This window comes from Thamnophis elegans, chromosome Z, assembly GCF_009769535.1.
Source record: "Thamnophis elegans isolate rThaEle1 chromosome Z, rThaEle1.pri, whole genome shotgun sequence".
NCBI lineage: Eukaryota > Metazoa > Chordata > Lepidosauria > Squamata > Colubridae > Thamnophis > Thamnophis elegans.
Window position 1 is genome coordinate 125,047,549 of NC_045558.1, and position 14,291 is coordinate 125,061,839.

Below are 14,291 nucleotides of genomic sequence, written 5' to 3' on the forward strand. Positions count from 1 at the left end.
CTCTGCCCAAAGCCTTGACTTCAATCCTGAAGGCACTCAAGGTTGACTCAGCCTTCCATACTTCCAAGAATGGAAGGATGGACCCAGATTTTGGGTGCAGTATGCTTACTAGTAAACCACCCAGACAATGCTATAAAGCACTATGGGGCAGTATACACATCTAAATGTTATTGCTATTAAAAAATGGGAGAAGACAACTATTCCTGAATGAAATTCTTTGGCCAATTATTGTCATGTTCTTTTTATAGCATCATAGAATTCAGCCATCATTCATGTTGCTCTTGAAATCACACCATTCTTTTTCCTAACTAGCTGCTCTCTCGTATTCAGCTCTGGCCTCAGTATGATAATGTAGCACTTGGGCAGGAAAATGCAACCTAGTAATCCACCACTTGAAGCCAAGATAGAGAAGACTTCCACAGCCACCATGGATTTCCCCTTGATGCTCAAGTACGTGGGCACAAAGGACACCCAAACACTGCAGAAGACCAGCATGCTGAAGGTGATGAGCTTGGCTTCATTGAAAGTGTCGGGCAACTTCCGGGCAAAGAAGGCCACTGTGAAGCTGATGAGGGCCAGAAGCCACATGTAGCCCAGCACAAGGTAAAACATGATCTCCGAGCCTTCATTGCATTGCACTAAGATCTCATCCAGCTGGGAATGCATGTCCAACTCTGGGAAAGGAGGAGAAATGGTCCACCAGGCAGCACAGATGCTTGTTTGAATAAGAGAGCAAAAAACAATGACTGAGACAGACAGCCTTTTCCCCACCCACCACCTCATGCGGTTCCCTGGCTTTGTGGCCATGAAGGCCAGAACCACAGTGATGGTTTTGGCTAACACACAAGACACTGCAATGGAGAAGACCACTCCAAAAACTGCTTGCCGGAGCAGACATGTGACTTTCCCTGGACATCCGAGGAAGAGGAAGGAGCAAAGAAAACACAGCAGGAGCGAGACAAGCAGGGTGCAGGTGATATCCCAATTGTTGGCTTTGACGATGGGAGTGTTCTGGTGGAAGATGAATGTCCCCATCACCGCAATTGTGATGAGAGCAAAAGAAACAGCAAAGCCAGTCAGGACTTCTCCCAGGACTTCTTTGTAGGATAAGTAGGTGATAATTTTGGGAATACATTGATGGTGTTTCTCATTTGGATATTGCTCTGCGGGACAACTTGCACATTGGTTGGAATCTGAAACCATAAATAAATGCTCTAAAAAGTCTATACATTGAATAGAATTAAGTTCTTAAAAATTATTCCATCCTGAAGTTGTTTTGGGAGAGAATAAACCTCTTAAAAATTTTGCTTTAAGAAAATCCTTTTAAAGTTTATTTTTATTCAATAGACTACATTTCCTGAACAAGAGATTACAGAATTAAATAAAGAAATGTTTTTACTTAAAAAAGAAGAAAGAGAACAAGGGTGGTGAGAGATCCCAATCAATCCATGCTTTTCTGTAAAACCACCGTATTTTTGGGAGTATAAGATTTTTAAGAGGTGAACTAAAAATTTTATTTTTGCACTGTGCAGTCCTCCCAAACCTATGCATACCTCATTTTTTTGTAAGAAAATAAGGAATGCAGAGAGTTTGAGAGGGTTGCAAAGTGATCCTGGGGCTGTATTTTTTTTTTTTTTTTTGCAAAAACAAGCGAAAAATGACCCAGGGTTTTTTTTTTTTTTGCCAAAAAAGGAGCATGCATAGCTTTTAGGAGACTTGTAGAGTGCTCCTGGGGGCTGGCAGGGGGGCAGAGAATGAGCAAAAACCAGCCCACTTTTCACTTGTGTTTGCCCTCCCCAGTCCCCAGGAGCATTTTGCAAGCCTCCCAAATGCTCTGCACATCCATTTTTGTGAAAGAGGGGTGGGGTTTCTGGAGGCCAAAAACCCTGTATTCAATGTATAAGATGGACCCAGAATTTCACCCTCTTGTGGGGGGAAATGGTGCGTCTTATACTCTGAAAAATATGGTACATTCAATAACCCAAACTTGGTTAGAACAAAATGTACTTTTAAAGAAACATAGATCTTTTTTTCTTACCAACCATGGTGGAAATGCTTCCCTCTGAACACTTGACACAGTCATAGCAGCAAACCTGTTTTCCCTCCTCAATCAATTTCTGGTACCCAGGATGGCAGCTTTCTACACAGGTGGCAGAAGGTGGTGTCTAATGAGAATGGCCAGAGGAAGATATTAAAATAGATTAGAATCAAGCTTTGAACCAATCAGTCAGCAGTCATTCTCTTTAAATGAATCCAATCCTCCCCCACAATCAGATTCTTGTAATTTCTAAGAATGCAAAATTTTGAATTCCTAGGACTGATTGCTAGACTCAGTCAGAGGAGCAGTTAAAATCTGAAAAGTCTTTGAACTGCTATTGAAAATTTGAAGACAAATCCAAATTCGGACACCTCTTCACATTACATAAAGAAACTTGAGATGTCCTAAAGAGGATCATGAAAGAGTATGTTTCTCATGACCTTAAGGAGCTGTTTTAAATTTGAATAGTAATATGAAAATCCAAAATAAATTTGTGATGTATGGGAAAGAGTGTTGAAACTGCTGAGCTGACAGCAAAAATATTCCTGTTTAGCATTTGGTATCCTTTTCCAATTATTTCTGTGTTATGTTGCCACTCAAGGGTGGTTTCCCAAATTTCATTGCACAGGATGGGTCAAGCAAGGCAAAGAGATTGTCCAGCTTCAGTTGCCTCCCTTTTTTTGAACATACTCAATTATGAAAAAACCACCAGACAATTAAGAGTGTTGCAAGTGTGGTGAGCACAGGACTTGGGTGATGCCAACTTTGGTATATGTCCACAGTCCATCTTTAGTATTCTGTGACGAACAATAAAATGGGATAACACAATAGTCCAATCTTGCCTGCATTTCAAAATACATAAGCACTAGTGCCTGCTGAAAAGTTATTTAGTTTTCTGAGAAAAAGAAGAGAAAAAACCACTGAATCTTTAAATGGCTAGAAACTGCCCCAGATTTTTGAATTGGCTATGGGAAGCAAAAGGAGATAGTGGCAAGAAAAAGATTTCCTGTGAAGCTCCAGGGAAATGGGATGTTTATGTTACACTGAAGTGGAAAATAGGTGTGATGATTTTGTGTCTCAGCTGATTCAAACATTGACTACAAAGTCAGATAAACTCATCAGTGGGAATGTCTGTCTGTCTATCTTCTATATATCAATCATGCATCCCTCCATCCCTCTATCTCTCCATCCCTCCCTCCCTCCATCAATGCATCCATCCATCTATCCATCCATCTATCCATCCTTATATCCATCCATCCATCCATCCATCCATCCATCCATCCATCCATCCATCCATCCATCCATCCATCCATCTATCTATCTATCTATCTATCTATCTATCTATCTATCTATCTATCTATCTTCTCTCTATATATATAAAATCTTTCCCTTTTTGTTTGTATTAATGTAACTGTAATTTTCCATATATTATTTTAAAGGAGAAAGGTAAATCGTCCATTCAGTGTTACCTTTCAAAAGATGAATCTTGTACTTCACCAATCTCTCAAGAAGCCCCTGAACCCCGAGGGTCCATAACCCCAGTGATCAGAGCTCCCTTTCCCTACAATCTGAAAGTGTAATGTAGATTTGAGAACTTCTTCATTTTTCCAGAATGCAAGAGTGTTCTAACAACATTAAGAAGATAGCAATAGCAATAGCAATAGCAGTAGACTTATATACCGCTTCATAGGCCTTTCAGGCCTCTCTAAGCGGTTTACAGAGAGTCAGCATATTGCCCCCAACAATCTGGGTCCTCATTTCACCCACCTCGGAAGGATGGAAGGCTGAGTCAACCCTGAGCCGGTGAGATTTGAACCGCTGACCTGCTGATCTAGCAGTAGCCTGCAGTGCTGCTTTTAACCACTGCGCCACCTTGGCTCAAATGATCTTGGAACTACTCAAAGATTACTGGTTTAAAATTCTAGAAATTTGAGAAAATATCCCCATGTTTTATTTGGTTTGTTTAACTCACCTGCTTAAATTTAGGGTTCCATACAATGACAGATGTATTGATGGCAAAGTCTTCCTTTTTAGAACTCTGAGGTTCAATATGTCCAACTTGGACCTTCTGAAAGGATCGATTAGGGAAAGTAATCAAGTTGATGATATCGTATGCTGCTGCCAGGTTTCCATTCTCATTGAAAGCTATTTTTTCCCCAACATTATTGTTGAAATGGAGGTTTTTCAGAAATAAACGAAGCTAAAAGATAAGAGAGACAAGTGAGAAAATGATGTCCATAGCAGGCAATACAATATGGGACTTATGAAATGGTGCTCAACCAGTTTTTAATGAACAATCAAACATTTGAGTTGATAGTATTTTTTATGTTCCAACAGCATAATTCTGTTTTGTAGGACTATATTCATATTTTTATCTTTACGTATTACTAATATATATATATATATATATATATATATATATATATATATATATATATATATATATATTTGTGTGTGTGTGTGTGTGTGTGTGTGTGTTGCTTATTTGTTCTTCATGATGGATAAAAACAATTGCTAAGAAATATAACAATATTAGAATAAAAGCGTTGGAATGGACCTTTGATTTTTTTCTACTCTTCTTGTCCAACTCCCTGCTCATGCAGGAAACCTTGTACCATTTCAGAAAAATAGTTATCCAATCTCTTCTTAAAAACCTCCAGTGTTAGCGCACCCACAACTTCTGGAAGCAAGTCACTCCACTGATTAATTGTTCTAACTATCAAGAAATTTCTGCTTAGTTCTAGGTTGGTTTTCTCCTTGATTTCTTCCATCCATTGCTTCTTGTTCTGCCTTAAAGTGCTTTGGAGAATATCTTGACTCCCTCTTCTTTGTGGCAAACCCATTATATATAATGGATATCACAAGAAAACCTATTTATTCTATTCCAGAAAACATGATTAAGAATTTCAATTATGACCTTGATATTTAAATCAACTTTTCTTCAGGCATGGGACAGAAAATCCCTACACTAAAAATATCTTAGAGAAAGACAAGTATTGTCATTATGTCCTTCCCTTGCCTTTCATTTCATCAATTATTATTATTATTATTTTGCAAAATTCTTCCTTCTGCCAACTTTGGTGAATTTTTTTTCTGCTATTCAACTTCAAAATGTTGCAAAATTGTACTCTATTATTGGATTTGAGAGTTTTTGTTATTGAAGATTGGAAAGGAAGCAGAACACCTATTGGAAAAGATTACTTTCATATATCTAAAAATATCTGTAAATAAAAATCTAAATTTCCACAAGGAATAAGTGTTTTCAGAGATGACCATGAAGCCTCTATACAACTAAAATTATAAATTTGAAAGACAAAAAGAACAAGTATAAAAAGTGGAAAGCGGGGCATCCAATTAAGGCAGAATATCAACAAATAACCCAAGGCTGCAAATATGAAATCAAGAAAGCTAAAGCTCAAAATCCTGTGAGAAAAAAACCCTTCTTTTAACATGTAAAAAACAAGAAAAAGGTCAAGAAAACAATTGGTCCACCAGTGGGAGAAAATGGCAAGAAGATGATGAGCATCAGAGAGAAAGAAGAACTGCTTAATTCATTTTTTTGTATCTGGTTTTACAAAAAAGGAAAAAAAAATCCAACCTATCAAAAACAGAACCATGAAAAACATATCAGAACTCAAAATAGACAAGAAAATGTTAAGAGAGCGCCTGTCCACCCTAGATGAATTCAAATCATCAGAACCAGATGGATTAAATCCCAAGATTCTGAAGGAACTGGCAGACATGATCTCACTGAACTATATCTTTCAAAGATCCTGGAATAGTTGGGAACTTCCAGAGAACTGGAAAATAGCTGATGAAGTCCCCATCTTCAAAAACGGGGTAAAAGATGAAGGGCCGAGGTGGCACAGTGGTTAAATGCAACACTGCAGGCTACTTCAGCTGACTGCAGTTCTGCAGTTCGGCTGTTCAAATCTCACTGGCTCAGGGTTGACTCAGCCTTCCATCCTTCCGAGGTGGGTAAAATGAGGACCCGGATTGTTGGGGGGCAATATGCTGACTCTGTAAACCGCTTAGAGAGGGCTGAAAGCCCTATGAAGCGGTATATAAATCGAACTGTAAAAAAAAAAAAAAAAAAAAAAAAAAGATAAACCCAGCAAAAAACAGACCTATCAACCTGACCTCAATACCTGGGAAGATTCTGGAAAAGATAATCAAGGAATGAATCTGCAAACACACTTTTTATATTGATATTGAATTTTTATGTTTTAAATTGTTAAAAAAAGTAAAAAATATACAAGAAAATAAATCAAACAGCCCAAAGAATGTATTTCAGTCGAGAGAGATATTCTGAAGATGGGCTCCAGCATGAGTCTTGAAGCTCAGATAAGTAAATCTCTGGTCCCATTGACCAATGCAGATTCAATCTCTCATCATTATCCTGGAACATGTATATTCGTCTTCATTCATACAAGTATACTTAGTGAAATGTGTAAAAATTAAAATAGCTATGCTATTATGGCTACTTTCCCATTGAAAGGCAACGTAACTCACCTGCCAAGGTTGGACTTTCAGAAAATTCCACTTCTCTTCATTGCCTCTTGTCTTCTGCTTGGCTCTGGATGAATATATAGCATGGAGACCATGTGCTACAGCATACACAGCATTGTAAATACTGTAGCTCTGGCCAGACATCTCCATTTCAAAGACAGTTCCAGGGAGACTCCCCAAATCCTCTTTCCCAGTGCATTTTCTTTTTCCTGGTATACTGTTTCTTGGAAGTGAACAGAGAAATGCGGAACACCAGAACACAGGTAGCAAGGGGACTTTAGAGTGATATGGATTTAGGTTCTCCAGGTACTCTTGAAAGCCTGGAACCCTATTTGTGTGTAGGGCAAAAGACAAGCTGCCATTAAAGGACAATGTGGTGAATTTCTTTGACTCAAAGACAGATGTGACATCCCAGAGAGCACTTATGATCCAAACCCTCTCTATTGGGCACCTGCTACCAATTTCATAGGCTTCAAGAATTATTCGTATACCTTCCATAGATTCCATGTCCCCATAAACAAGTATTACATTGGTTTTACTATACCACAGGAGACGTCCTATGTTATTTAGATTACTCTTCCGTAAGAAACTGGGGTTATAAGTGATCACTCTTGGAACAAACTGAATTAAAGAAATGCAAATGTCACTCTGGATGAATTTTGGTCTCAGAATTCTGAGAAATCTCTCTCCAGTGGCGTCTTCTGGAATGAGAAGATCAATCCAATTCCATCCAAAATATTTCAAGAGCTGAATAATCCCAGCATACTGGAGGTTTTCATTTGGAGTCATCCAAAAGAAAGAAGGAAACTGCTGTTTATCACTCAATGCCCGGTCAAAAGTGCCAAAACTGAGCTGCAGAGTGGGAATAATAATGATGTGCTTTTAGACTAGTTACTGTTTTTGCAGATATGTCAACAAGAAGGAAGGAAGTACATTTCTTTTGGACCGTATTTCAATCAAAAATCCTGATGGGAGATATAAAAAAATAAATAAATCTGGGGATCAACAAGTCTTTCCTTATAGCTTTTGCTATAAAACCTCCATCAGTGTTCCATTCATCACTTTTTAGATCAAGTCTTCTCAGTTTTTGATTGTGCTAAGCAGAAATAGACAGCAAATAGGAATGGGTAAAAAATGAGGAGGCTTATTCATTAAGGATTGGACAATATTAATTACCCAACTTGATACTCATATAACTTTTTCTGTATATTATAAAGGTTTTATATCTATTACTTTACTGATCAATATATTTAAAATTGTTATGGCATAAAGAACAAGAGGAGAAAGTCAAATAACAAGAGGCATGCCCAGAAGATGGAGATACAATATCAGACACACTGCTACCATATCAGTTAATAATGGCTAAGTGACACTGAGAAAGAGAAGGAGGAGGAGGGGGGAAAGGGAAAGAGAAGAAGAAGGAGAAAAATGAAGATAGCAAGAAGGACAAGAATGTATTTCTTACATACCAAATTAAATGTTTGCGCTTATTAAGAATTACTCCTATTGCAATAGTAACCATCTTTTCCTCTTCCTTCTTGAGCATTTATGTGAGCCCAGATCCTTACCTGTGGAATTTTGTAGGCATTTAAGATGTTGGCTATCTGGATGGTGTTCTGGGAAGGAAGATCACCAATGACAGCCATGATGTTTTGGTCCTTTCCCTTTCTGTAATTGAAGGGGCAGTAGCTTCCAAGAAAGAGGAAATCCAAAAGGTTCTCAGAGGCTTTCATTGCCTGAAAACCATTATCATGTATCTTGGAGACCAAGGTGATGTTGGGTAACAAGTCCTCATTCATGTTGATCTCCTGAATGGCAAAACTGAAGGCTAGGACATGCTGTAGGTTTTTAGGCAATGGCCTGCAAGAAGAATTTCATTTAGTTCTACAATATTAATGTTTTTCCTCACCCCTAAAATGATGCATTTGTCTGCTTGAATGAGTACAGGAAGTCCTCAGCTTACAACAGACCATACAAAATTACAATGGCACTGAAAAAAAGTGATTTATGACCATTTCTCACACTTAGAAACATTACAGCATCCCCTTGGTCACCTGATTTATATTTGGATGCATAGCAACTGATTCACATTTATGGCAGTTGCAGTGTTCTGGGATCACATGATCACATTTTGGGAACTTCTGACAAGCAAAGTTAATGGGGACGCCAGATTCACCTCACAAAATTTACTAATTTGAGAACTGTAGTGATTCACTTAACAAATGTGGCAGGAAAAGTAATGGGGACAAAAGCTTTGATTCTTAAATTTCAGAAGTTTAGATATTCCAGAAGTGAGAAAGGCATGGAATGAGGAACTGAATTGGAGGGTCTGAATCTCACTTGAGGATCTGACAGCATTTGTGTATAACATTTTGAGAAGTTTAAAACAGAAGTTTAATGCAATTGCAAGGATTGTTTCATGTATGTAGGGCAAAAATGCAACTAGAGGGCAGAAGCTGATGGATTGTGCCATCTATTAATGACAATCCAAATACTTAAGATACACTTGCCAAACTGGTAGGGACAGCTTGCTCATCTCCATTTCTAAGCCAAAGAATCTGAAGACGTCTCCATGGTCATGTGGCCAGCATGACTAAACGTCGAAGGTGCACAAAACGCTGTTACCTTCCTACCAAATGTAGTTACTATTTTTATACTTGCACTTTTACATGCTTTCAAACTGGTAAGCTGGCAGAAGCTGGGACAAATAATGAGAGCTCACTCCACTACACAGCATTAGGGATTTAAACCGCTAAACTGCTGAACTTTCTGATTGATAAGCTCAGTGTCTTAGTCACTGAGCCTCTGTGTCCCTTATATCTCGAATACAATCCCCTTAAAAAAACAACCAACCCTTGAAGGGCACATCATTTTCTTTGAAAGGAGTACTTGCCTTCCTCTCAAAGATCCTTCTGGAAATTCCATAAAGTGCAGTAAAGGCAATTCAGAATATACAGTAGACACAAATTCTCCAATGACTACATCACTGAAGTGAGCAGGGAATCTAAGCCGAAAACGTAGTTTCTTACTGCAAATGGGGTTAAAGGTCTTGTTGAAAGAAGCTTGGAGGAGAAAAAAAGAGAGTAGAAACCCATGGCAAAGTATGTTGAATGCCAAGGTAATTTGGCTCCTTTCATAAGAGTGCAGCCACATCTTTTTCACCACACTTTGCCTGGGACAATGAAATAGACTCTCTATTGTTTTTATGCATATCTAAAGTTGTAGATTACAATAATTATCATCTGAGTGATTCATAATGCCACCTACTGAGCCTCCTGGAGTTGTTGCTAATGGTAAACTTAAACTGCATTGTCTCCCTACGTTCTGTGCATGCCCAAAAAACAAGTTTAATTAATTTAGGGAGGTAGGAAATTTCCTTTCCCAAAGCTATTCAAATATTTTTCCAGTTGAAGAAATTATGTGACCCATCTCTTGACAGCTCCTCATCAGGGGAGAAAGAACTGATCTTGGGATCATAACAGATTTTGAGTCTTGCTTTCTCAATCCAAGGAAAGCAATGCTGATTAAAAGAACAAGAGATTGATTAGTAGCCAGATAAATTCTCCCTTCTCATCTCACTATCTCCTAATTCAGTTAAATGCATATCTCTTCTGCCCCTCCACTTTGCTAACATGTTTTAAGACATGGTACATTTTGTACCAGTGCCCCACCAAAACTATAATCACATGCCTTTATGACTAAGATCCAGTCACAATCACTTCTCTTATGATTAAACATTTGAGAGTTTGGTAATGGACTACCATATTTTTTGGAGTATAAGTAACACCGGAATATAAGACACACCAAGGTTTTGAAGAGGCAAATGAAAAAACTTTTTGCACTCTTCAAACCTCCCCAAAACGGCCCACATTTTTCAAAAACGGGCCCTTTTTTGAAAATTAAGGCATAAATAGCCTTTAAGGAGGCTTGTAGAGCCGAGGTGGCACAGTGGTTAAATGCAGCACTGCAGGCTACTTCAGCTGACTGCAGTTCTGCAGTTCGGCTGTTCAAATCTCACTGGCTCAAGGTTGACTCAGCCTTCCATCCTTCCGAGGTGGGTAAAATGAGGACCCAGATTGTTGTTGGGGGCCATATGCTGACTCTGTAAACTGCTTAGAAAGGGCTGAAAGCTCTATGAAGCGGTATATAAGTATAACTGCTATTTTTTTTTTAGAGGTTTTATTAACATTTATAGGCCGCCCTTTTCCCTGAGGGGACTCAGGGCGGCTTACATAAAATCAAGGGGGGGGGGATATACAAACAGTAACGCAGACAAACATAGAATAAAATAATGAGCAACATTCATTCATCATTCGGGAGGGGGCAATTATCTTTGTCCTCAGGCCTGACGGGCTAGCTAGGTCTTAAGGGCTCTGCGGAAGGCCTGGACGGTGGTGAGGGTACGAATCTCCACGGGGAGATCGTTCCAAAGGGTCGGAGCTACTACTGAGAAGGCTCTCCTCCTTGTAATTGCCAGCCGGCACTGACTGGCAGATGGAACTCGGAGGAGGCCCAATCTATGAGATCTAATTGGTCGCAGGGAGGTAATTGGCAGAAGGCGGTCTCTCAAGTACGCAGACCCACTACCATGGAGGGCTTTATGGGTGACAAGTAGCACCTTGAAGCGCACCCGGAGATCAACAGGTAGCCAGCGCAGCTCGCGGAGGATAGGTGTTATGTGGGTGAACCGAGGTGCACCCACAATCACTCGCGCGGCTGCGTTCTGGACTAGCTGAAGTCGCCGGATGCTCTTCAAGGGCAGCCCCATGTAGAGCACATTGCAGTATTCCAGCCTAGAGGTCACAAGGGCCCGAGTGACTGTTGTGAGAGCCTCCCGATTCAGGTAGGGTCGCAACTGGCGCACCAGGCGAACCTGGGCAAATGCCCCCCTGGTCACAGCCGTCAAATGGTGGTCAAAGGACAGCTGTGGGTCCAGGAGGACTCCCAAGTTGCGAACCCTCTCTGAGGGGTGTAAAATTTGACTCCCCAGCCTGAGCGATGGAGTACTGGTCAAATTGTTGGGAGGAAAACACAACAGCCACTCGGTCTTTTCCGGGTTGAGTACAAGCTTGTTAGCCCTCATCCAGTCCATAACGGCCTCGAGACCTCGGTTCATCACGTCCACCGCTTCATTGAGTTGGCACGGGGCGGACAGATACAACTGGGTATCGTCCGCATATTGATGGTATCTTATCCCGTGCCTGCGAATGATCTCACCCAGCGGTTTCATGTAGATGTTAAATAGTAGGGGGGATAAGACCGAACCCTGCGGCACCCCATATGTTAGGGGCCTAGGGGTCGATCTCTGCCCCCCCACTAACACCGACTGCGACCTGTCCGAGAGGTAGGAGGAGAACCACCGTAACACAGTGCCTCCCACTCCCACCTCCCGCAGTCGTCGCAGAAGGATACCATGGTCGATGGTATCGAAAGCCGCTGAGAGATCGAGGAGAACTAGGATGGAGGGATGGCCTCCATCTCTGGCTCTCCAAAGATCATCGGTCAATGCTATTGCTATTGCTATTGCTATTGTAGAATGCTCGGGGGGGGGGGCATTAACAAGCAAAAATAGGCCCATTTTTCATGAAAATGGGCCCGTGTTTTTGTCAAAAAAAGGGGCATGGATAGCCTTTAGGAGGCTTATAGAGAGCTCCTGGGGCTGGTGGCTGGGCAAAATTGATAAAAAAACTGCCAGTTTTTCACTCATTTCTGCCTTCCCCAGTCTCTAGGAGCTCTTTGGAAGCCTTCTACAGGCTCTGCATGGCCATTTTGGTGAAGGGGCGGAGTTTCGAGAGGGAAAAATGCTGTATTCAGTGTATAAGACACACCCAGATTTTCAGCCTTTCACTAAATAATGACAAGATAAATACTAAGTATATTCAAATTTACCGAAACATATCATGCGTAACAATAGAGTATTGTATGTATAGATTACATCCCATTTATTCACTGAGGGATTCATTCAATGATAATGTTGCATCTACTAGTATTGCTTGCAAAATGAAACACTTTTTGCCTATTCACCTTATCTGTTATTACAAATTTTCCCTTATTTATTTCCCTTTTATATTTTCTCTCCTCCCCTAATTTGTATACCAACCATTTCCCTTGTTTGTTTGCAAAATCAAAGTTTTAGTTTGTTTTGTGTAATTAACATTTATAAATAATTGTTGTGGTGGAAACTTAATTTGTTGAAAAATAATTTCTTCTCTAGAACCTTCTTTAATTGTTCTTCTTTTCTTTTTCTCTCATCTAAGAGAGCTTGAGGTTTATCTAGATTCTTTTTTAAGTTCATTGATATGTTTTATAAGATATCTTTTCATGAAAAAAATATCTTCCTCAAATCCATTTACTATCTGTTCATTTGTGTCATTTAGCATAACAGTTCAAGGTTGGAATTTTGTTTAGGATTTTAAAAATCTTTGCAAAGATTTTTAATTCCTGTTTCCATCTTTCATATCTTTTCAGATGTCACATTGCTTCTTGTCTCTTCTAACAGCTCACTGAAATCTTTTGTTAAAATTTTTTTTGAACTTTTCATGGCTTTTGCTTCTTTTCAGTTCTTAGAAAATGATACTGTTTGCGGAAATACTTTTATTTTATGCATAAAATAAATGTCTTTGCTAAGGATTAAGAAAATATTATTGTATAAATTGAAGGGGATGTTATCAACAGGAATGATTTGTCTAAATTAATAAAATTTTCTAAATAATTGGAAATGAAAAGAGCTTGTACATTTCAAATACAAATCAATGTGAAAAGTGCCCTGTTGTTGTTCAGTTGCTAAGTCAGGTCTGGTACTCCCATCTCTTTAAAAACTTGAAAGAGTACTTTGTGGTCCATCTGAAAGAATAGGGATGAAATCCTAGTCATTTGAGTAAAGTGGTTGAGGATATTTGAGGAACCTGATAGACTCCATTTTGAATAAAGGAATATTTATTCTGCTTAGACTGGAATAAAACTGTTCATGTGTTGCTGATAGTCTGGGTCACTTCGACCTAGCCATGAATAGGAAAGTCACGAAAGCTAGCCGGCCACTACTGCCACCCACCCGCTTTCAGCTACATTGCATATACCAGCTTATGAAAGCTAGCCCGCCACCGCCCACCCGCTTCTGGCCATGTGCGAAAGCAGGTGTCGGCACCATCGCCAACCATCACTGTTCAGCCAGGCTGCATACAGCAGCTCGTGGCTTTTGCAAGGTAAGGCCTAGAAGGCCTTCCCTCATGAAAGCCATGAGCTGGCGTGAGCTAGCCAACCGACACCCCCCTCGCACTTGGTTGCTTACCTGAGGGATGCAACAAGCTGCTGGAAGGCGAATCGAAGCGAAGGGAGGACCAATCAGCAAGTGCAATGTGACAGCTGCTTGGGAAAAAGAAAGACTCTGGTGCCAGGGTTTTAAATCAGTCGCCTCCAGCCCACTCACTGATTGGCTGGACTCCAGCCAATCAGTGAGCAGCGGGCTAGGCTAGTTTAGTGTGGATGGGTGGGGAAGCAAGTGAGCTGCGATGGGACGGCCAGGGCGAGTGAGCGACCAGGCTGTGGCACCCGTGACTTCCGGGTTCACCGGTTGGACCTCCTCTCACTGGATTGGTAAATTTCACCACCCAGTTCTCCCGAGCTGATGCGAACTAGCAGAAACCCACCACTGCACCCTGTATATTCTCACTCCATACAAAGTGGTGCCAGGATTTCAAAATTGTATTGAATCAACAAATCCCCTTAAGTCTAGACTGTCAGTGTG

The 14,291-nt window shown here is 40.3% G+C and overlaps 1 protein-coding gene across 1 annotated transcript; it reads right to left on the reverse strand.

Annotated features, from left to right (window-relative positions):
- Positions 1 to 270: 270 nt before the first annotated feature.
- LOC116521643 (vomeronasal type-2 receptor 26-like) lies at positions 271 to 8,346 on the reverse strand. Its single transcript, XM_032236303.1, has 4 exons — positions 8,116 to 8,346; positions 4,011 to 4,238; positions 2,039 to 2,165; positions 271 to 1,193 (listed from the first exon to the last, which is right to left on the reverse strand). The coding sequence occupies exons 1-4, from the start codon at positions 8,344 to 8,346 to the stop codon at positions 271 to 273; spliced, it is 1,509 nt and encodes a 502-aa protein (XP_032092194.1).
- Positions 8,347 to 14,291: the final 5,945 nt, after the last annotated feature.

What these genes read in the sequence shown, in the direction of transcription:
- LOC116521643 (XM_032236303.1), bottom strand. Translation starts at nt 8,346, where the DNA reads ATGAATGAGGACTTGTTACCCAACATCACCTTGGTCTCCAAGATACAT. An exon ending in ATGCCTACAAAATTCCACAG is followed by an intron (nt 4,239 to 8,115) that starts GTAAGGATCTGG and finishes CTTATCTTTTAG; the next exon opens with CTTCGTTTATTTCTGAAAAA. An exon ending in GGAACCCTAAATTTAAGCAG is followed by an intron (nt 2,166 to 4,010) that starts GTGAGTTAAACA and finishes CATTCTCATTAG; the next exon opens with ACACCACCTTCTGCCACCTG.